General features: G+C 39.5%; 1 protein-coding gene across 1 annotated transcript; it reads left to right on the top strand.

Moving 5' to 3' along the window:
- The first annotated feature begins 363 nt into the window (after positions 1–363).
- On the top strand, positions 364–24,400 carry LOC100892800 (MAM and LDL-receptor class A domain-containing protein 1-like). Its single transcript, XM_030993994.1, has 22 exons — positions 364–526; positions 1,319–1,501; positions 2,052–2,186; positions 3,712–3,837; positions 4,453–4,535; positions 5,028–5,187; positions 6,032–6,321; positions 7,209–7,319; positions 8,761–8,962; positions 9,872–10,147; positions 10,692–10,819; positions 11,257–11,461; positions 12,629–12,885; positions 13,365–13,529; positions 14,852–15,098; positions 15,806–15,919; positions 16,621–16,862; positions 17,289–17,400; positions 17,752–17,937; positions 22,372–22,465; positions 23,401–23,479; positions 24,362–24,400. Exons 1-22 carry the CDS (start codon positions 364–366, stop codon positions 24,398–24,400), a joined length of 3,597 nt encoding a protein of 1,198 aa, XP_030849854.1.
- Positions 24,401–24,859: the final 459 nt, after the last annotated feature.

Raw genomic sequence — 24,859 nt, 5'->3', positions numbered from 1 at the left:
ATACATTAAACATGAATATACACTAAGGACAAGTATAATTATTAAAAAAAAGAAAATCGATTCAACGTATCTTCACGCGGAATCTATGTACATATTGACCGCTACTTTTCTATTTACGAAATCGTTATTAAAACTATATCCCTCTGCCATTCCTAGATTATGGTCTTAAATATCATAGGAGAGCATTTAGCCCTGTTTCCAAATCACAGTGTTCTTTTTGTTCTTTTGTTACCCCCCCCCCCCCCATTAAAGGATTCAATATTCATGTATTTTAATAGTACATTTCTATTTTAAAGAAGGCTTATACACACAAATAACTGTATTGACCCGAGGTCAACATGTTCATGTTCATTAGGTCACTACATGGCTATCGATACCAGCTCAACTATGCAGGAGCAGAAAGCACGCTTCTATAGTGACGTCATTGACGAGGACCAATCCATGTGTCTCATCTTTTGGTTCCACATGTACGGAGCACACGTCGGAACGCTCAACGTTGGCTATGGGGACGTGACCGGAATTCCAGGTAACGAAACAGTGTTGTTTCATCCTGGTTCGTTCTCATGCACCTAATATTTGCCTCCTATTTCTTTCTGAAGTGATTTGCATCTCGGGTTATGTGGTTTTGCGAGTGCTTGTGACAATGTATGACCCCACCCCCTCCCTTTTTAAAAATATTTGTTCGTGGGGGTAATTTCGTCAATTTTGTACTCGAGACCTGGGGGTGTCTTATCATAGCAATATTATTTTTTAACCCGAGAAAGCCTCATTGGCTTCAGTAATTTTCTTCCCGAGAGCCCTGTAATTATCATTACCCCAGCGATTGCCAGGTACCCATTTACACCTGAGTGGAGAGTGGCAAATGTGGGATTAATGTCTTGGCAAAGGACGTTGGTACCGGGCTGAGATTCGAACTCCAAACTCTTGGATTGAGAGTGAAGTGAACGAATCAGTGAACCACTATACCACGATGTTTTTTCCTTGTAATCCTTGTGGTCAAATTTCATTTTTATATTCATTTTTTTTAGTCCTGGTAAAAAAAATGATAAAAACCAGTGGCAAATCTGCTGACAAACAATCAGAAGCAAGGATTTCAGTAGCTTTTAACAATCTTTTGTCACTGATGACAAGTTTTGTGAAACGGGTCCCTGGTTGGCCTTGCAATCTGGACCACGTCCAGGGAACATAGCTACAACTGGCTGTACGGCCATGTAGCCATCGCACCCACCTCAGTACCTCCTTCTCTTGTTATCTCTTCTTCTCAGTCTCAGTTCGTCTCTTCGTCTCAGTTCTTATATTTCTTTTCTTGGTCCTATAGTCGGGCCTGCAATCTGGACCAGGTTGGGGGAACAGAGCTACAACTGGCTATACGGCCATGTAGCCATCGGACCCACCCCGACCAATCCTCGTGTCTTCTTTGAAGGGATAGCAGGAGACGGTAACCAAGGTGATATCGCCATTGATGACGTCATCGTTGTAAACGGTTCATGCCCTGCATTGCGTGAGTTAAACTTTCCTAGTGAATCGCTGTATAACTACAAAGAAATCTACGACATTATATTAAGCCGTTATCTAGAAATTTTAATCTTTAAGTCATATAATTTAGGTATGACATATATTTAAATAATACCTGATGTTTAAAATGGTGAATTTCAGTGATGTATTTAGCCTGGAATAATTTGGTTATTTATAATTTGCAGAATGTCTTCCTCATCCATTTTTAAATGTGAGATACGCATAAATTTCCCCTTCATTTGTCTTAAATCTTTTCTGAAGCCCTTGTACACCGTTATTATAGTGCTCTTCTCCCGTTTTAATTCGTATTCTAACATTTCTCTTTGTGTTATTCCCTTTTTTAAATTGATATTCAATTGATATCTTTTTTTTATACACGGTTAAAAAAAGCAAGACTGGTTTCCATTGGGGCCGTGTGAAACAATGTAAATACATCAAATAAACGTATCTCTCTTTCTCTCTCTTTCTCTACCTCTCTTTCTCACTCTCTCTTTGTCTCTCTCCCTTTCCCTACCCTCTCTCTCTCTCTCTCTCAGTATACTGTGACTTCCAGTCTAGTGATATGTGCGGGTACACCAACGATGATGAGGCGAGATTGCAATGGACGAGGGATCGAGGTCTCTCCGCCGTCTCCGGTCCGTACGTCGATCACTCCACCGGCACAGCTGATGGTAGGTCTGAAAAAGCAAAACCAACAAACGAACAAATACAAATAAATTTTAACTAAAACCAACTGCTCTGTATGTTTGGGGTTCCAATGCTTATTTCAACACGGTCTTCTTGAAACATTAGTTCTGCAAAGAAGAGAGCTTGAATAATGTAACTGAGCAAAATCGTGGCAATATCCGTTTACCCATATTCAAATCCATAACTATTAATGTCTTTGATATCTGATATCGGTGGTGAATTTATGCATTCCAACAAAATGTAAAAGTCATTGTTTTCCGCGATCGGTTTTACCTTGCAAAATGTGGAGAAAGTTCAGGGATACTAGATGAAGCGAAAAAGATAAATATAAAGAGTCCAGTTAAGAGAGATGGTGAGAGATCGAGGGAAAGAGAAAGATTGAGAGAGGGAGAGAAAAAAAAAGTGCGTTGGCATTTCATACTATATGACGTAGCAATATCAGAACACGTCACAAGGAATTTTCAATGCGCGCAACACTGCATGGGTACCAGATTGAGAGAGAGAGAGAGAGAGAGAGAGAGAAAAGTGCGTTGGCATTTTTATACTATGACGTAACAATATAAAAAAAACACGTCACAATGAATTCTTCAATGCGCGCAACTCTGCATGGGTACCAGATTGAGAAAGAGAAAAAGAAGAAAAAAGTGCGTTGGCATTTCATACTGTGACGTAACAATATAAAAACATGTCGCAACTCTGCATGGGTACCAGATTCAGAGAGAGAGAGAGAGAGGGGAAAAGTGCGTTGGCATTTCATACTATGACGTAACAATATAAGACAAACGTCACAATGAATACTTCAATGCGCGCAACTCTGCATGGGTACCAAACAGGTGCCAGATAATGTAAACAAGCATACTCAACATTACTATGTGTGCATTCAGCGTGTCCGAAGCCATTGCAAATCCGTAATGATTTCTTTAATATGGTTAAACCATTCTACAGGATGAGTAACTTTTTTAGGTAAGATAAAATATTCAATATCAATTATAGACACGCCAACGATAATTTTGTTGGTTTTTTTAACAATTCGCCAATAGGCCTATGCAGGTTTATCATAAAAGAGCATGGCCAACATAGTAACGTTGGCTTTCAATTTCCATTTTTTACAAGACTTTCCTGCGGAGTGTTTTCTGAGCAAGTAAATAGGCGATACTACATTTATCACTTTCATTCTTCATTCGAAAGTTCAAGTAAGAAATGCTTAGTGGCCAGAATACTTTCTTCTTCAACTACAATTGTATTTATATATTGTGTTCTTTAATAAAGATTTCTACATACAACTGAGAACCGGTCAATTTCCAAGGACATGTTACAACGTTGGCTACCAATTTTTAAATCTTTAACAGATTTAGCTTCATATCATTTTCTTAGCATGTAAATTAGAAATACCCCCATTTCTTATCTTGTGTATTCTGTATACGTCACTTCTAGTATAAGAGGCTCGGTGGTCAGAACAATCTGTCCTTCGACTCCTTTTTAAAAATTTATTATTTATCTTCTCTGAAGGTTTCTACATAAGAGTAAAATCGGGTCAGTTCCCACGGAGGGGTGATCAGGGGATCTTGACCTCTCTGTCTTACCCAAGACCAATCAGTGGATATAGGTGTTTGGAATTCTGGTATATGATGAATTGTAAGTAAATAACAAACACTGTCAATATCATCATTATTTATGTTTGGGGTGGGAGTAACTAACCCTACCCTTCCCCTCATATTCTCCCTTTCTATCTCTCTGTCTCTCTCTCTGTCTCTCTCTTTCTCTCTCCCTCTCTGTCTTTCTTTGTATATGTCTGTCTATCTTTGTGTGTATATCTGCCTGTCTGTCTGTCTCTCTCTCTCTCTTTCTCTCACTCCCTCTTTCTCTTCTTCCATCTCCCTCCCTTCCCCCTCTTTCTCTCTCTCTTCTCCCCCTCTCTCTCTATCTCTCTCTTCTTCCTCTCTCTCTCTTCTTCACTGTCTCTCTCTCTCTTTTCCACTTCCTCCCTCTCCCATTTCCCTTTTCCTTCTTCCTCACTTTCACTCGTCTTTTTCTCTTCTCATGTCTCTCTTATAATAACTAACTTTATCGACTTTTTCAAGGCCGTATTACTTTGCCATGTTTGCCTTATTCTCTGTCAAAGTGTAGTCCTTAATCAGATTTTTTTAAAAATACTTCAGTTCTTTTGATTGTTATCGAATTATTAAATTAAACAATAAAACGAGATTTTTGTATTGATTACACGACCTATCATTCCTTTTATTATGTCAGATGATGTGGGCGACTTAACAGTCGATGCGATATTCTTGGATTTGAACCTATTTGAAGTATCAACTGTATCTCAAACATTTACGGTAAGATAATAATTTCGATAATTCTCTTTAACCACAAATAGTATATAGTGCTAATGGTTTTATGGCGAGTAGATTAATTTTTTTCTCTCTCTCATTTCCCTGATTTAAATAATTTCACTTCATGAAAATTGGGGAAAAGAAAAATTTAAACACCCATGTTTTCTTTGCACTTCTTTCAATTTATTGAATTATAAGGTATATTCGACACTATCATGGGACTATTCTTAGTTTTGAAATTAAAGCTACGATTAGTAGTTATACATAAATTATGAAAATTCAAGGAGAATAAAACGTAGGCCTATAGTTGATAAGAAGAGAGAATATTGCCCCAGGAAAAATCAGGCTACGCCAATAGGTAATAATCTTGAAGTTATGCATTCTGTCCACAGATTAATGTTTCCGACAACAATTTTTTTACTGAAATATATTTAATTAAAAAAAAGAGATGTGTTACAAAATAACAAACTCGCATATAATATATACTTCTCGCAGGGTCCAACAGGTGGCTTCTGGCGGAAGGGATCGATGGAGGTCGAGACCTACCAAGAGAATCTCTTCCGGTTCACATTGACCGTTCAAAATACGCTATCCGGGGCCTATGTTGCTATTGATGACATTTTCGCTAAAGGGGAGAAGTGCGCGGGACAGCTAGGTATAAAAATACATGTACTAATAAGTTACAATAATATCATACACGTACGGATTCAGTCCGAAAATGATAATAAGTCAATGATACCGTGGCACCATTTCGGGTACCTTCTTTAAGGTCTGAGCCCAGTTGTACAAAACTTACCATTGATGGTAACTTTGCCATCAATGGTATAACTACTATGTAAACCTTGATTTTGATTGGCTGTTGAGCCCTGTTACCATGGTAGTTACCATCAATGTTAAGTTTTATGCAACGGGACACTGCATGGGCACGGTTTAAAACCTTTTAGAGGGAAATAATATGAAGATTTATTTTAAAAAAACGGATTGACCCAGGGCGCCTCACTCATGATAATCCATCAATTTAAGTTACTACTCGTCTAGGGGTAAGGACTAATAACATTAAGTACCAACGTTTTGCAAATAAACATATGATCATGATTATTTTTTGGATCATTTGAACATATATAGGGTCTGAATGGTTTAGGGGATCGATGATCGCGAGTCAGCAGATCCATAGAATTGTGTGACATCTTCATCTCAAAAATTGTAATATATACATAATTATATTCCTGTTTGGAGCCATCTAAGCAGATGTAGAAATCTATCGACCCGTTCTCCCAGGCCGTCAGTAAATTTGTCAATAAACATATGTCTTGGCACTCACCTGCCCCCCCCCCCTCAATGACTGACATACCCAAGATAATTATTAACATGGTTGTAGGCCTTATATTTTCAATATGAATAACAAATAAAATTTAAAAAACGCTGTTCTGTTCAGGTGTTCGTTTGCTTCTTGGTTTGATTGTGTAATTATTTCTTTGTCATTATCTTCTTTCCATGAGGGTCATGCGATTTCGAGATCGACACGTGTGATTGGTCGAATACGCAGAACCATGACGAGATTGACTGGCTACGACACAGCGGCTCTACGGGCAACGAACAAGGTAGCCCTGACTACGATCACACCACCGGCACTCCGTCGGGCTGGTACATGTTCATCGACTCGTCTCTTAGCACCTTCGGTTCACGGGCGAGATTGGAATCGACGGGACTGGATACGGGTTCGTCCTCGGTCTGTTTCAGTCTGTGGTACCATATGTCTTGCGGTGGGGATAGCCAGAATACTTTGAGCGTGAGTGAAAGTAAACCGAAGCAAGAGCGCTTTATACCTCAAAGAGGTGACCGCTCTTCAATAGTTCATAAAACTTCAGTCAAACCTGTCTATATAGCGACCGCCCAAGGGAAACACAAAAAGTCGTCTTTGTAGACAGGTGGTCTTTCTTTCCTTGACCTTTGAACATGTTTCAATGAGAAACCATTTTCAAGAGAAACAAAAAATGTGGTCTTTGTAGAGAGGTGGTCACTAATGTATGTTGGCAAAAAAAAAAAAAAAAACACAAAGAAAACGATATCAAAGTTCACTTTTCTGTATATTATATTACTCGTTTTAATAGCTTTTACTGTCTGGCGGCGGGCCTATTACCGAGATTTTTAAAAGTTATCTGCATGTCAATTTACGAGACTGACGGTCAAGGAGACCAACACAATTTTGTCTGACAGGCCTCATGAAAATTACCTGATACTGATAGTTAACAAGACGGAAATGCCAGAAGACCAACAGCTCTATGAGAGCGATTAATTCTGGCCTGGTCGGCCGTGTCTAAATTTACCTGTGGGTTAGTTTAAGTTTACGAGACTGAACGCCGAGCTGACCGAAAGCCCAGGAGACCGACAACATTAATGTGCGTCTGACGGGCATGTTGAAACATTACCCACTTTTTTATGAGACCGACGGCCTCGAGGTCCCAAAACCCATTGGAACGACACGTCGGTCACGCGGGACTTCTGACAAAATTTTGTTAGGGTTTACGTGACCTCGTGGGCAATCGGTCTTTTGGGCATTTGGTGTTAATTGTCAGTCGTCGGCCTCGTCAGCTGTCGGTCTACTGGGAGTTCCTGTCTATCGGCCTTTACGATCATCATCGAACATACCATAATCATTCTTTTTTTAAATTTAAGGTTGCCGGGGAAACTGCATCAGACTCGTTCAGCCTTTGGTCATTCACAGGTGTTACGAATGCAGAGTGGATTAATAAACAAATTAGCTTCGTCCATTCTATATCGTACAGAGTAAGTAGTAATAAGATGTTAAATTAACAACTAAATTATTCATACCCTTTGCGAATTTGATGGGGGGGGGGGGTATCGTAACTCATTAATGAACTATGGACTGGTTGGATCAGGGCCTTTGCCTTATGTTTTTAGAAGTAATCTTTAATATGTCACATTCTGAAGAAACGGGACAATTCAATTTTTTCACATACTTAAAAACGATACAAAACTTGGTAAGGGTATGAATAATTTAGTTGTTATCTGAACGCTAGCTGTGCCTCTGCATACTAATAACATAGGTTTTAAAATCTTTGCCGACATCTTCGTTGTACATGAAAAAGTAAAGTAAATCCTGTTATTTGTATATAGAGAAGAAGATACAGGACTATATTAAAATAATTAGTTTATAATTATTCAGCTGATTATTTACCTGTCAAAAGGTTAAATAACAATAATAATGCAAATAAAAGAACTAGAAACATCATGAGGGTGGGGGAAGAGAGAGCAAGCTTTAAAGGTATTACAAAGGTTTGGTATGGGGTCATGAATTTGGTTCAAATTAACATATTGGAAGCGTATGCGTTCCAACAATATTCATTGTTTCGTTGTCGCGGTTGAAATCGAGTCTAAAGTTATGAAATTGTAAATAATAAACTTCTTATGTTGTATAGCTCCCTCTCAAGGTCAAGATATTAATTTGGCTATGAATGTTCAATGTTTCTTGACTAAAATTGACCGATTAGCTATTCCTATTTCGAAATTATATATCGCAACTACATATTCTGAGATTTTCATGGTCGCAGCTACCATTGTACGGCCATAGGCGCTATTTGAAATTTATCAAAATTTACTGGGAGCACCTGTAAATTTTTATATTTTTCTCGAAAACAGAAGTGTTTTAGGGGCTAAATTTTCTAGTGCTTATAATACATCCACAGGGGAATCCAAATATATCGAAATTGTAAAGAATCACTATCCACCTTATTTTCAAAATTTCCGAAAACTTTGTAGTGTTTTAGAGGATAATTTTTTTATTGCTTATAAGACATCCACAGGGGCATCCAACTATATCAAAACTTCCCAAAACTATGTATTACCTTTAATAACGGTTTTATTCATTTCTCCTTCCCAAAACAAAGTGTAATTGTTCACAATTATTATATTGATGATTAGACTAGTCTCTTTGTAATCCGAAGATTGATAAGGGCGGCTTTGGGCCAAACTTTGACAAATAGAAAATAAAAGGGATTTCTTATGTATTCCGTTGAAAGATATACAAAATATACTTCAAGTATTCTTACAAATTAAAATGTGACCAGGCGAGCCTGAGTAATAATCAGTACATTGTCCAAACTTCTCAATTTTCAGTCCTCTCTGCTTAATCATTAATTGTTGAAATATTGCCCTTTTTAACCATTTTGAAAGTAGCTTCTTTCATAACTTCTCTTGATTCCGATAGCTTTTGATTGAAGGCACACTTGGAGCATCCTCTCTTTGTGACGTAGCCATAGATGACCTGTCCTTCTACGAGGGCGCCTGCGACGGTGGGGGCACGCCAGCCCCGCCTTTCGAGTGTACAACAGGCGAGGAGGTGATTAACAGTCAAAAGATATGTGACATGCATCCTGATTGTGCAGACGGGTCGGACGAGCTCAATTGCGGTATGCAACTTTTACTGAACTTTTGACATCCACTCCTACCGATATCACTTTACCACTATCACCTAAACGTAGTGCTTTGTCGCTATTGCGTGACCATGGGCGATGAGGGCGAGAAAGTACGCTCGACTTAAAAGCATCCTCCACCATCAAACATCTGTGGAGAAAATGCTTGCCCTACACTATTCAAATTAATCTTTAATCATTTACTGTCCCTCTAATCTGTGATATAGTGAAGTTTTCATAACGATAGAAATAGTGAGATTTTCATTACGATAAAACTCCCTTGATTCTTGCGATTAATTGCAAATTTGCAATTACTGTCCCTCTAATCTGTGATATAGTGAGGTTTTCATAACGATAGAAATAGTGAGATTTTCATTACGATAAAACTCCCTTGATTCTTGCGATTAATTGCAAATTTGCAATTGACCGCAACTCAAATTTCTTGTAACGCCAAGAGAGAGAGGGTGGGAGAATAACAACTAGATCTATTAAACTTAATTGAATTGTTCAAACTTTAATTCTAACAAAATCCTAGGAAATTTAGGAGACTATAGTGTGGCGTTGCAAGAAAGTTGAGTTGCAATCGATTGCAAATATCAGTTGCAAATTTTGAAACTTGCAATCATCGCAACTTTCTTGCAATGATATCCCACTCCTGACATTAGGGCCCCGTTGCATAAAACTATAACTTTGCCATCAGTGGCAACTACCATGGTAACGGGGCTCAACAGCCAATCAAAATTAAGGTTTCCATGGTAGTTACCATTAATTGATGGCGAAGTTACCATCGATGGTAAGTTTTGTGCAACGGGGCCCAGGACATTAGATTTAGGATACTTAGATACAATAAGTGTAAATTGTTTTCTATTGATATAATTATGCCATAATGCGACCTTATCACCACAGGAATCTGCAACTTTGAGGAAAGTCAATGTGGCTATACAACCGATCCCACCGGTCTCTACCCATGGATGCGCTATGGTGATAATGTCCCAACCACCCCACCCCCAACCCTTGTCCTTCCGGTGAAGAACCCGTTGACTTCAAACCGAACGTACATGATTGTTGACAATACAGCGATGCCAGGCGATGGGGCTGAGAACTCGCGATTGGTCAGTCAGGTGATTCAAGAAGTCAGCTCTGAATGCATCATTGAGTTTTCCTATTACCTCTCCGGGTTAGGTTAGTATTGTGTATTTCAATGTTCCGCAAATGGAAAGTTTGGGCATCGCTTTGTTTATAAGGAAAAGGTTTTTAATACATACGTCGGTTTACACTGTTAGTTCGTTTTTTCAGTATATATATGTATATTGTAGATCTAATCGCTATATCTTTACACCCGTATCCGGACACCTACCCCCTGGGCATCTACCCCTGGATAACCACCCCCATCAACTGATAACACAAAATGATTAGACTTGTCCTCATTTGCCGCGGTAAACCGCAGCGTGTTTTTGTTGTTCGTGTACTAAATACATTTAAAAGGAATATTAGTGAAAAAAGTGGCTTGTGCGCACAAAATTAATGGTCGTACGCCTATTACCTTTTCTGTGTGATATTAAATGAATGTTAAAATCCGCTGCGGTTTACCGCGCCATAAGATTGTAAACCAGCCTTACCAGATGTAAAAACGCTCCTAAACTTGTTTAAACTAAATGGAACGGCTATTCGATCGTCCATGTATCTATACAACCTGTATCTATCTATACTATCTATCTTGATACAGATACTCTGATGGTATCCTACACGACGAGCCGTGAGGAGGAGACAATCCTCTACCGAGCTGCTCGTCCTCGTACTGGCTCCTGGCAGCTAGCCATCCTATCCGTGGGACGGATCAGAAACCCATTCCAGGTATCGTCGTAGTAAATCGTTGATTCTTGATTATTAAAGGGGTGTAGCATGACGAGACTACGATGTGGCCTGACTCGGGGTCAATCGGGCATAATACGACTACGGACGACGTGACCGCAGTAATTACGTGCATGTAACTTACGCGAAACCGAAGCGTGAGGTGAACTTCGGTCTGTTTCGCGAACGCTAGCGTGCGCTGACCGTTAATCAAGTCCATTCTTTTACGTGCAGTTGTCAAAAAGAAGCCGTAGATGGCGTCAACCAGCAGATAATACAACCCCTTTAATATATTCACCCGGATATTCACATTGTTATCATCAGACCTATAAGTTTTAATTTTATAAGGCCACTTTGGCCATTCAGTAAATGGAAATCGAAAAATACTCCCTGCATTCATCAATAGTAATGTTTCAATGTTTATTTTCGCTATTCCTCAGTTCAACTTCTTAGCAACGCACTATATCGGCGGGAGCCCAGGAGTAACAGCCGTTAGTGACGTCACACTCGTAAGATGCGAGTTCCCTGACACGCAGGAGACGTGCATTGGCGAGTTCAGCTGCTCCAATAGGGCTTGTGTTTTCTACGATACCGTGTGCGACTTCACTGATGATTGCGGCGACTATTCGGATGAAATCATGTGCGGTATGTTTACCAATCCCACTCCTGACACCAGTATATAAGCCATAGCTTAAAGATAAACTTGAGTTCTGTTTAAAAAAGAAAGAAAATGAATTCTCCCAGAATCAAACGAAGCTTAGACTGAATGTTCAAAAGTACAAATAAATGTCATTTGTCAAACAATTTTGGTAGAAAATGTATACTGGCTGAGTAATTAGTATAGAAAGATAAGGAAATCAAGGTTAGTAGCCCCGACACCATTTGTTATGATTTCTATGACTCCAAAACCTTGCAGTACACACCAATACTTACATGCTAAATGATCAACTTTTTCTAATCCGTTCCACACCTTTTCTTTCACAATGCAATCGCATGACCAGAACTCAACTTTATCTTTAAACACGAGGTGTAATTTGAAGTTGTTCAGCGTCAGGAAATGACGAGGCCTTTGACGCAATGCGAGAGAGTGACATCGAATATGAAATGATTGCAAATAACACATTGTGAACATTACGTCTATTCAAATCAATTCAAATTAAAATTTACTTTTTTGGTTTTCTTCTTCATCTTCATATTAAAAAAAATCTTAAATAATAAATGTACACATACACGCATAATGACATGAACAACTCCATGAGCAAATTTACAGTTTTAACACGCGTACATGACTTGTGACTTTTGTCGAACACGTCTCTAAAACAATACTATTTTGGCTACTTTCTCAATAATTGTTGATTGGATGCAAATGATGTGTTAGTTATTTTAGTTCAAATCGTCATTTATATTAGCGTATAGGCTACGACAATACTATTTTTTTTTAATACAGTCCCTATCTCAAAAGGATATAAGGGTGGACAAAATTATAATCAACTTTGAAGTGGAAGATACAGGGATTGTCTTCATGGCGCGAAATTCAGTAACCACTCGTTTGGGAAAATGCTGACTTTAAAGCTCCACTGTACTACTTGTAGCTCCTTGCGCCCTCTATATAGAAAACGATTCCTAATCGGTGACCATTGGTCCCCCACGATACTCTTTTTATTACGTTAATTGAGAGCTGAGTTGATGAGATAGGCACCTGTCAGTGACCACCCTGGGTGGACTAATCCCTCCTAGCCTAACTAGTACAGACGGTCTTTAATGAATGATGATGGTGATGATTATGGTGACGATTCTGTGTTTCGTACTAAGATCCTGAGAGGCACATGGCCAGATGCGACTTTGAGACCAGCCTCTGCTCCTTTACCCACCTAGCCAGCGACTATCCGTGGATCCGAACTGCCGGTGTCCATGTACCCGATAAACAGTACGCACCAACCCGAGATCATACGACCAACGCTAGAGGGGGGTACTACATGCTGGCCGAGGCCTTCGGGAGAAGATCGGGGGAAGTCGCGAGGCTCGCTTCGCCGGTCTTCCTAGAAACGGGCATTGCGTCAACTTGCACTGTAAGTGCTTAAATTTCGCTCCAAGAACAACTAGACACTGTCGAAAAATACTTCAGTTATATTACTTAATCACACACTTTTTATTGTTTGTTATAGGCAGTGTATACTCGATTGAGAATAAAATTTTACATAAAGAGATTAATTTCACACAGACATCAATCGTGTCTCCTTCAAACAATCGTTAATTTACAACAGATTCTAACTTACTATTAATCTTATGATACAAGAAGATAGGATACATGGTACTATTTACCAAATGATACAATTGCAGCAAGATTAGAGATACCATAGACTTTTTGTACCATCGGCTGTATATTGATATTTATAATACAAAAATCAAGGATTGAAAGCATAATTACGGACAAAATATCTTAACCATATATTATTGATAGGACATATCATTATTCCAATCACAAGCTGACAGTACCATCCTAGTGTCGAGATAAAATATTCCTCAAACAATACATTTCTCCCCTCAGGTTCGTTTCTACCTGTTTGGTAATGGACCAGACGTTGGAACCTTAAACATCTACACCAGAACGACCAATGGGGGCGCTCTAAACCTCGTGCGGAGCTTAGCGAACTTTGCAATTGACAGTTTCACCTTTATCGAGGAGTTTCTGATTGTTCTGGATAATTTCCAAGTAAGTTCTGTTATCTGGCTTTTGGGCGATTCATTTTAAGGTTTAAGCGTGTGAACACGACCGAAGAGGTAGTGTTACAAACATCTTGAAAGCAGTCATTTATTTAGCCATTGGTTACAAACTTCGGGTGCCATTAATGAATACTCAGTAGGAAATCTTTTGTTGACAATGAACCATGTCAAAGTCTTTTGATGTCTGAATTTGAATGGAATTCACATTTATTTCCATCATCATGACAATTGTGACATGACAAAAGACGGAATATCATAACAGATATTGATATCGAAATTACATATAAACATTACTTCAAAATATAAAGAAAATATGAGAATATAAACTATAGTACGAAAAGGAAATGCTGCATCCGTAAAAACCAATAAGGCTTCAATGTTAAATAAAGATTAACTTGGGAATATTCCTCTCTTTTCAATTGTTTTCGCACAGCATGGTGATTTTTTTATGTTCAGTGGGGTTCTATTTGTTATTCATTTTTGGGGGGTAATATATCCCCTCCTTTTCTGTAATATCTATTCTAATTAAATAAGCATAGGCTCATTAACCCACTGCTGACACCAGTAATGTAATAAGAACGCCTGAAGAGTGTTTAAAGAAAACACCAAAAGAAACCAATCGAAAAACCCAGAGCGAATTCATAAACCGCTACAGGGGGGTGTTTCAAAAAGATCCTAAGTTGAACTTAACTCTATGTTGTTGTTGTTGTTTTAGTCTTAAAGGCGTGTGTCATTCAACTGTGAATATTTACGCCGAATCAGGTTTTATTAATAATTTTAAATGGGAGCAGAAAAGAGAAGGAAAAAAAAATCAACGCTGTTCAATTTTTCGCATTTCGCATTATGGAGAGCCATTTGTAGCCTTAAACTAAAAAATATTCAAAAACAAAAATTCAAGTATTTTAGACTTGATATGGATTCCACATCAAGAACATGAAATCTCCTTGATAATACAAAATATGAATGATTTTAATCAACATTTTATGCCTTTAAAAAAGAATTACAAAATATTTTCATGAATGCTAACGGTCTTCCATAAATGTTAAAGGCACACTGTCCTACTTGTAGCTACTTGCTCCCTCTATATAGAAAACTTCCCCAATCGGTGCCTGTTGGTCCCCCATGATCCTCTTTTTCTTATGTTAAATGAGAGCTGAGTTAATGAGATAGCCACTTGTCACAGTGACCTCACTGGCTCACTGTGTGGTCTAATCCCTTTTAGCTGAAGTAGTAAAGCCTGATTTAAGTCCAACTAAGAGATAAGTTCAACTAAGGATTTTTTTGTGAAACACCCCCCCCCCCCCTCCCCAGGTCGTCATTGAAGCAAAGGTCGGCGAAGGTCCCGAAGCTGCTATCGCCATCGATGACATCAGTTTCTTGAACTGTGACCTCTCCGCTGAGCCTCTCCCCATCGGGTCGACGACCCCCGGCCCGAGTACGCTGGCACCCTGTCCAAACGAGGACGACTTCCAGTGCGGTGACGGGCAGTGCGTAGCTGGCGATGACGTGTGCGATTTCCTAACGCAGTGCTCTAACGCTATGGACGAGAGATTTTGCGGTAGGATTTGTTAAAGTGTCTAGTTTGGGGGCCAGAAGGGCGTTTATTCTGTAGAATCATAATTATGAATTTATGTAAAAGCTATTAATTAAATTGATAGTGGAATAATCTAATTAAAGCGATTTTTCTTGCGATAACTTTTATAAAGACGAAAAGCTAATACCCTTGGAAGAAAAAAAACACACAACGGAATTGAAACGACTGACATCTTGTTGTCAATATTTACCTCATGTATTAAGGTCTCATTTACATAAAAATCTAATAAAGATGCAGAGACGTAACTATGATATATGTAAAAATATGAATAGCTTGATATAGTCGCTCTATATTCTTCTATGCATATCATTTTTTCGAAATATTTATGAATTACCATGTCACTTTTATCATTAATCTTGTATCATGCATAATTCTGAATTGAATGTTTATGATGAGCAGAATGATGTGTATCAATGGCATAACATATAAACAGTGAAATGCAATGGATGAAAGATATCCGTCTCTTATGACATTAGTCTTTAAGCCACTTGCTCTTAGATTAAAAAAAGGAATTTTGATCAATTGGTTCTTTCAGGCGATTATGAATATAATTTTGATTGATGTGGTTCAAATAGATGGGCTTCGAAGGGAAGCCGGTTCGGATCCGGATTATCTGCCACCCGATCACTTTGGTTACTCTATTTTTTTTAATCAAATATTGATTCTTCCAGGCAATTGTGAGTTTGATGTGGATTTATGCGGTTCGACTAACTTCGGTTGGCGTCGAAGGGAAGCCGGATCGGATCCGGATTATCTCCCAACCGATCACTTCCTGAACCCGACAGGTACAGTACCGAGATATTCCTTAATCTTGTACAATAGAGTACCGAAGTGTGACGTCATACTGGGTAAGCTGTCAAGGTTGCTAATCCAAAGAATGTTGTGCTGAACATTGGCGTGGTGGTCACACTAGCGGCAGCATCATACAGAATTTGCCCTGCTGCAGCCTGTTGCTTGGATGATTTTTCCCCATTTTATACATAATAGTAAGGAAATATGATGGTACGAAATTTCTAAATTAAATTCAAAATCTCTAAAGCGATTGTGTTTAATACTAATAGTGGGTTCTTGTATATAGGGATGGCTTCTTCTGAATCATCGGATCATCGCGTCCGATCTGCTGGTGGCGTTACCCGACCTTTCTTGAAATGAAAGCGGAAGATCATGTAAAGATGCAAGTTAAGGTCAGCTTTCGTAGTTTTGCCTTTAGGGTTTTCCCATAGTGTCGGACACATTATTTCACAAACATTACCCCAACTTTTCGTGATAAAAGGAGCAAACACCCGACCCGATGCGTAGACCCGATGATTCGAAGGAAGCCTATAGCGGTCACAAATTGTATTACCCGGCTTTAGCAAGGTTGCCAGTGGCGCTCTTGCATTTCAAGAAATCAATTCCTGCCAGGTTCATATTTACCTCATCTTCTTTTTTTTCTTCACCCCCTTCCCCTTCCCCTACCTCTTATTCGCCCTTCTTGCCACCGCAGAACCCGGGTACTACTTAGAAAGCAGCTATGGAGTCAACACGCTGACCACGCCCCTGATAGGCCCAACCGGTCCGAACTGCTCTGTCGAGTTGTATTACTATATGAGCAACTCCTCCGCCCAGCTAGAGCTGAGAGTCTACGTGTTATCTGGGCCTTCCCTCGCCCTCTTCACCGGCCGAGATTCTGCGAACCGATGGGAGAAGGCGACGGTGGTTGTCGGGCAATTCACTTTTAGCATAAAGGTGTGCAGGCTATTTAATTATGATTTAATGTGGTCAAACTATTGTATCCAACGAAAGATTGTTATGTAAATCTTTCATCAAGCTTTGTGTGAAACTTATATGTCTCAGTCATGTAGAAATAATGTAAGCATGCGTGACCACAGGTTTTCCTGACACCCCCTAAACGAGGATTTCTTCTGAAGCCAAAATACACCCTAAATGAGGATTTCGCGTGGTTTTCCCTAAATTCACACCCTAAACGGATATTTCAGAAAGGGGTCTCTATTCTACTTCTCGCGGCCGTCGTGTACACTATAACCAAGGAGTTGGCACTCCTTGCTATAACCAAAGATGACAGACTGCCGCACGTCCTATGATCTATTTTTGATATTTTATGAAAAGAATAGAACAGAAAGTCTTCACTTTGAAATTATTCTTACCTTGCAGCTTGCTTTCGACCATATATATCTGCTGCCTCCTAACGGGGAGTTTATGGCCCTAGACGGTATATCATACATACAATGCGAGGAACCGCAATTCCCAACTACAACGCCCAAAGGTGGGTTACTTTTTTTGATATTTTTGTCTGTGTTTTGTTTTTGTTTGTTCTGTTTTGTTTCTTTTCTTTAACAGTTCAACATTTTGGGAGCCTCGACAAAAAAAAGTCATATCTCATAATTTTAAACAACTTATTTTCAAACAAGGTTTTTCGTATTATACCGCACTTCCGTTTCTTTGGGTTTGTGTTGTCTGTGATGTTGTTGCTTTCCTTGTTATTATTTTATTTTCAGTTGTTTTTGTTTTGTTTGTTCGTATGTTTGTTGACCTTTAAGAATAATAAGGTTTTTTTTTCCATTAAGCTAATGGCCTGAATCTTGTCGATATCTTGTTGCCTCATTTCTTTGTACAGCGACTACTACCCCCATCCTAATATCACCTAGTCAGTCCCTTACAACCAGTGGATCTAAACCCACAACGAGAGGCATACGACCTACCACACGACCTACCACCCAGTCAACTAGCAGTAAACCCGAACGTACAACTAGCGGTGTAGAAACAACAGTGGGAGAGAATCTGCCGTCAAACTCTCCGAATAGTAAGTAACTCGAATTTTAAACTTCCATACAAACAAATAAAACTTGCCGAGTTCCAACAACTCGTCATCTCGTCTTCTCATCGCAAACAAGTCGACTTGCCGAGTTCCAACAACTCGTCATCTCGTCTTCTCATCGCAAACAAGTCAACTTGCCGAGTTCCAACAACTCATCATATCGTCTTCTCATCGCAAACAAGTCAACTTGCCGAGTTCCAACAACTCGTCGTCTCGTCTTCTCATCGCAAACAAGTCGACTTTCCGAGTTCCAACAACTCATCATATCTTCTTCTCATCGCAAACAAGTCGACATGCCGAGTTCCAACAACTCATCATATCGTCTTCTCATCGCAAACAAGTCGACTTTCCGAGTTCCAACAACTCGTCATCTCGTCTTCTCATCGCAAACAAGTCGACTTTCCGAGTTCCAACAACTCGTCATCTCGTCTTCTCATCGCAAACAAGTCGACTTTCCGAGTTCCAACAACTCATCATATCGTCTTCTCATCGCAAACAAGTCAACTTGCCGAGTTCCAACAACTCGTCGTCTCGTCTTCTCATCGCAAACAAGTCGACTTTCCGAGTTCCAACAACTCATCATATCTTCTTCTCATCGCAAACAAGTCGACATGCCGAGTTCCAACAAGTCATCATATCGTCTTCTCATCGCAAACAAGTCGACTTTCCGAGTTCCAAAAACTCATCATATCTTCTTCTCATCGCAAACAAGTCAACTTGCCGAGTTCCAACAACTCATCATATAGTCTTCTCATCGCAAACAAGTCGACTTGCCGAGTTCCAACAACTCATCATATTGTCTTCTCATCGCAAACAAGTCGACTTGCCGAGTTCCAACAACTCATCATCTCGTCTTCTCATCGCAAACAAGTCGACTTGCCGAGTTCCAACAACTCGTCGTCTCGTCTTCTCATCGCAAACAAGTCGACTTTCCGAGTTCCAACAACTCGTCATCTCGTCTTCTCATCGCAAACAAGTCGACTTTCCGAGTTCCAACAACTCATCATATCGTCTTCTCATCGCAAACAAGTCAACTTGCCGAGTTCCAACAACTCATCATATCTTCTTCTCATCGCAAACAAGTCGACATGCCGAGTTCCAACAACTCATCATATCGTCTTCTCATCGCAAACAAGTCGACTTTCCGAGTTCCAACAACTCGTCATCTCGTCTTCTCATCGCAAACAAGTCGACTTTCCGAGTTCCAACAACTCGTCATCTCGTCTTCTCATCGCAAACAAGTCGACTTTCCGAGTTCCAACAACTCATCATATCGTCTTCTCATCGCAAACAAGTCAACTTGCCGAGTTCCAACAACTCGTCGTCTCGTCTTCTCATCGCAAACAAGTCGACTTTCCGAGTTCCAACAACTCATCATATCTTCTTCTCATCGCAAACAAGTCGACATGCCGAGTTCCAACAACTCATCATATCGTCTTCTCATCGCAAACAAGTCGACTTTCCGAGTTCCAAAAACTCATCATATCTTCTTCTCATCGCAAACAAGTCAACTTGCCGAGTTCCAACAACTCATCATATAGTCTTCTCATCGCAAACAAGTCGACTTGCCGAGTTCCGACAACTCATCATATTGTCTTCTCATCGCAAACAAGTCGACTTGCCGAGTTCCAACAACTCATCATCTCGTCTTCTCATCGCAAACAAGTCGACTTGCCGAGTTCCAACAACTCGTCATCTCATCGCAAACAAGTCGACTTTCCGAGTTCCAACAACTCATCATATCGTCTTATCATCGCAAACAAGTCAACTTGCCGAGTTCCAACAACTCATCATATCGTCTTCTCATCGCAAACAAGTCGACTTTCCGAGTTCCAACAACTCATCATATCTTCTTCTCATCGCAAACCAGTCAACTTGCCGAGTTCCAACAACTCATCATATCGTCTTCTCATCGCAAACAAGTCGACTTGCCGAGTTCCAACAAGTCATCATATTGTCTTCTCATCGCAAACAAGTCGACTTGCCGAGTTCCAACAACTCATCATCTCGTCTTCTCATCGCAAACAAGTCGACTTTCCGAGTTCCAACAACTCATCATATAGTCTTCTCATCGCAAACAAGTCGACTTGCCGAGTTCCAACAACTCATCATATTGTCTTCTCATCGCAAACAAGTAAACTTGCCGTGTTCCAACAACTCGTCGTCTCGTCTTCTCATCGCAAACAAGTCAACTTGCCGTGTTCCAACAACTCGTCGTCTCGTCTTCTCATCGCATACAAGTCAACTTGCCGAGTTCCAAGAACTCATCATATCGTCTTCTCATCGCAAACAAGTCGACTTTCCGAGTTCCAACAACTCATCATATCGTCTTCTCATCGCAAACAAGTCGACTTTCCGAGTTCCAACAACTCATCATATCTTCTTCTCATCGCAAACAAGTCAACTTGCCGAGTTCCAAGAACTCATCATATCGTCTTCTCATCGCAAACAAGTCGACTTGCCGAGTTCCAACAACTCGTAATCTCGTTTTCTTATCGCAAACAAGTCGACTTGCCGAGTTCCAACAACTCACTATATCGTCTTCTCATCGCAAACAAGTCGACTTTCCGAGTTCCAACAACTCATCATATCGTCTTCTCATCGCAAACAAGTCGACTTGCCGAGTTCCAACAACTCATCATATTGTCTTCTCATCGCAAACAAGTCGACTTGCCGAGTTCCAACAACTCATCATATCGTCTTCTCATCGCAAACAAGTCGACTTGCCGAGTTCCAACAACTCATCATATCGTCTTCTCATCGCAAACAAGTCGACTTGCCGAGTTCCAACAACTCATCATATCGTCTTCTCATTGCAAACAAGTCAACTTGCCGAGTTCCAAGAACTCATCATATCGTCTTCTCATCGCAAACAAGTTGACTTTCCGAGTTCCAACAACTCATTATATTGTCTTCTCATCGCAAACAAGTCGACTTGCCGAGTTCCAACAACTCATCATCTCGTCTTCTCATCGCAAACAAGTCGACTTGCCGTGTTCCAACAACTCGTCGTCTCGTCTTCTCATCGCAAACAAGTCAACTTGCCGTGTTCCAACAACTCGTCGTCTCGTCTTCTCATCGCAAACAAGTCGACATGCCGAGTTCCAACAACTCATCATATCGTTTTCTCATCGCAAACAAGTCGACTTGCCGAGTTCCAACAACTTATCATATCGTCTTCTCATTGCAAACAAGTCGACTTGCCGAGTTCCAACAACTCGTCATCTCGTCTTCTGATCGCAAACAAGTCGACTTGCCGAGTTCCAACAACTCATCATTTCGTCTTCTCATCGCAAACAAGTAAACTTGCCGAGTTCCAACAACTCATCATATCGTCTTCTCATCGCAAACAAATCGACTTACCGAGTTTCAACAACTCGTAATCTCGTTTTCTTATCGCAAACAAGCGGACTCGCCGAGTTCCAACAACTCGTCCTCTTGTCTTTTAGCTAGCCTTCTTGTCTCAGATTCTGAAACAAAATCGTGGATTTAGCTCATGCTGCAATGATAATTATAAACCTTTAGGTCAGTCAGGAACCCCATGACTTTTACAAGCCGATCACCTGTCTGATTATCAAGATATTTATGATTGTAAATCGAAATCATATTTTGCATTTTCCTAACGGTTTTCATAACACCACAGTCTCTTGGGGGAAAACGAGTAGGGTCTATGGTAAAACCGGTCTCTCAAAGATTTTTACTTTTTTGAGGCACTTCATAATCATTTTGAAGCGCGATTTTTTTTTAGGGCTTCAATATTACACGATATCACAGACACTAATAACACGTTGGGCCGTGCATCTCAGATTTAAGATGGTTAAACGACGCCTACATTATTCGACTGTATTTTGGATTAAAAAAACATGGTACCGAGGAGAACGCTAAGGTGCTAATGAGGCATGTTTGCTTTATGTTTTCAATCTAGGGGCCCATATCCACCCCCTGCTGCCTTTTGTAATGCGGTCACTTTAATATCCCGTTTTTTTTAACGGGTCTCTATATCGTTATCTAACATTCATCTGACATCCTCTATTTCTCTCTCTCTTTCTTTCTCTTTAACTCCCTTTCTCTTTCTCTCTCTAGCTCTCTCTCTCTCTCTCTCTTTCTTTAGTTTTAGTGCCCCATTTCGTTTTGAGGAGTCTCAATATAACATATGACTATATATCATTCCTTTTATCCTCTTCGTTGTTGTCACTCTCTCTTTATCTTTTTCTCTTTCTATCTTTCTCTACCCCTCTCTTTCTCCATTTCTCCCCTCATTTTATCTTTCTGTATCTCACTCCCCTTTTCCACGGCCTCTCCTTCTTTTTCTCGCGTCATTTCTTTATTCATTATCAGTATTATTAGTACCCTTTATCTTATATTTATATCTTTATACAAACTTCTTTTCCTCTTCTTTTCATTTCGTCTCCTACCCAGCCGCACTGATCGCCTCTCTGTCTGTTGTTTTCGGAGTTATGCTTTTAGTGCTTGTCGTTTTATCTCTCATTTTCTGGAAGAAAAAGCGAACAAGGTAAAGGAGAAATTGTCTTATTGTAGTAAGTAATTTCATGCATACCAACACGTCGTGCGTCCGGATAGGATAGTTATCCAATCGATTACAAGCATTCTTTTAAAGGGATTGTGTATCCTGGATTTAGCTCAGGCTGCAATTATAATTATAAATCTTTAAGTCAGTCAGGAATCCCATGACGTTTGTCCGTCTGATTATCAAGATATTTATGATTGGCAATCGAAATTTCAAAAACCGTTTTCTTAACGGTTTTTATAACACTACAGTCTACTGGGGGAAATGGGTACGGTAAAACCGGTCAATCAAAGATTTTTTCCTTTTTTGAGGCACTTCATGACCATTTTGAAGTGCAATTTTGTTTAGGGCTTTAATATTACAACATATCAAAGACGCTGATGACACGTAGGGCCATGCATCTCAGATGTTGCATTGTTAAACAATGCCTTTAAAGAAGTGTACATGAAGTATATCTTTTAAGAATGATGTCGGGCAATATTATAAATGACAAATATTTAAGTGCTATTTATTTGATATTTTTCAAAATAAAACATCTAAAAATAGGCCAAATTATATATAGAAATATATTTTTTTTAGTGACAAGATTAAAAATTTAAATGTGAAAACCTAAAGCTATTACAAGAGCCTCGTTCATCAGCTGAAATTGTGAACAGCTTCATGAAGTTCAGTTAATTCTGAATTGATTTCTAACGGATGCAGTAGGGTCTGAAATTGTTGTTGAGTTAATTTTGCGAAAATCTTTGGAATAGAATTTTTAGAGAAATTGCCACTTTGTTGAGCAGACGATACTTGACGCCATTATCTGATGTTAGCTAGTTGTGGTTTTGATAGTGGTTTAAATGAAGACAAAAACGTATTTCTATATTTTAGGAATATTTTATGAATAAGTGTTTTGTTCTTGTTTTAAAATTTTCTAGTTTTTCAGAGGGCTTGGACAATCCTAGTTACAGCAAAAATTCTGATTCCATTCACGTAAGTATATGGGGAGGGGTCGTGGTATAGTGGTTCAGTCACTTGACTCTCAATTCTAGAGATGAGGGTTCCTATACTAGCTCGGCAGTAACGTCATTTGGCAAGGCATTAACAATAATAATATTCCGCTTTTATATAGCGCTTAATACATCGACGATGTCTCTAAGCGGTTTTTAGCTTTACTACAGCCCCGGCCATTATTCAGGCTTGCCTGCACACAAAGTATGCACATTCTCCACTCCCTACGGAACATTCCAGCCAGGCGACATTTTACAGACCCTCACTAAACACTCATTAATCCACATTTGCAACTATCCACCCAGGTGTAACTGGGCACCTGGCAATGGCTAGGGTGATAGCAATTGCAGGGCCCCCGGTTAGAATTGCATTGATGCCGATGAGGCTTCCCTGTAACTAAATCATTATTATAGGGACACTGCCTATAGCGCATAGTTACAAATGCAAACAGATTAGTCCGCTGAATTATTCTGAAAAGAATAACTAAAAGTGAACGGTATAATGGTCCATTTACCCGTCATAAGCGGGAAAAAGCACACACACCAACTCTTCCGTTAATTGTCTTCGTCCTTGTCTCTAACTTATGTTTATGTTCTCTGTTTACAATCTACTTTTGAAAATGATAAATATTTTGGTAGATATTACTTAAGATTGAGAAAGTCTCCCCCGTTCGACTTACATAATGTGGTTGAACAGGCGACTAATTATTTCTATTGATTAACTCGTTGGCTTTCGATGACCAGAGGAGTGTTATCATTGCTCATGAGAAATTATGTTTATTCATTTCCATATACATTCATATTTTTTTCAAAGGAATATTATTTTTATTTTTATTCTAGCAAGAAATTTAGTTATTCTTTTGTTATTGTTATTTTGTTATTCTTTCAGTTCGCCACAAATGCGAACAAGAGCGACTACGAATTATAGCCGCAGACGCAAGGCATTATGACGTCATCTACACCCTTCTCCTCCATGAAGCCGATGACTGGTCTAAGCCAGTGCAGTTCGTAGATACTATCTGCGCATGGGCAGATGAAAGGTCGTTTGCATAAAATTGTAAAACCCACCGAGACGAATATTGGATGCGTGTACACGAAAGTGACGTATAAATTGTTAATTTATGCACATACGGTACATTCTATAATACAAAGGTAGAAGTATATTCTTCTCAAGAGGGCAAATAACAGTTGTTGATGAAGCATCTCCATCACTTCCCTGGCAGTGATTATTATTTTAAAATGCGCAAAGCGGAACTTCTCCAGGATTGAAAGGTCTATAGATATTTGGAGTCATTTGTACCATGAGTTATCTACAAACTGTTCTATAACGAACCTTCGACTAAAAAAACATACTGCATGCATCTATAATCATCCGCATGTATGTCAT

This window comes from Strongylocentrotus purpuratus, unplaced genomic scaffold (assembly GCF_000002235.5).
Source record: "Strongylocentrotus purpuratus isolate Spur 01 unplaced genomic scaffold, Spur_5.0 spur5_scaffold_20, whole genome shotgun sequence".
In the NCBI taxonomy this organism is placed as follows: domain Eukaryota; kingdom Metazoa; phylum Echinodermata; class Echinoidea; order Camarodonta; family Strongylocentrotidae; genus Strongylocentrotus; species Strongylocentrotus purpuratus.
Note: the sequence above shows the minus strand (reverse complement) of the source record. Positions and strands in the feature narration are given on the sequence as shown.

What these genes read in the sequence shown, in the direction of transcription:
- LOC100892800 (XM_030993994.1), top strand. Translation starts at nt 364, where the DNA reads ATGGCTATCGATACCAGCTCAACTATGCAGGAGCAGAAAGCACGCTTC. An exon ending in ATAGCCAGAATACTTTGAGC is followed by an intron (nt 6,322 to 7,208) that starts GTGAGTGAAAGT and finishes TTTAAATTTAAG; the next exon opens with GTTGCCGGGGAAACTGCATC. An exon ending in AATTCACTTTTAGCATAAAG is followed by an intron (nt 16,863 to 17,288) that starts GTGTGCAGGCTA and finishes CTTACCTTGCAG; the next exon opens with CTTGCTTTCGACCATATATA.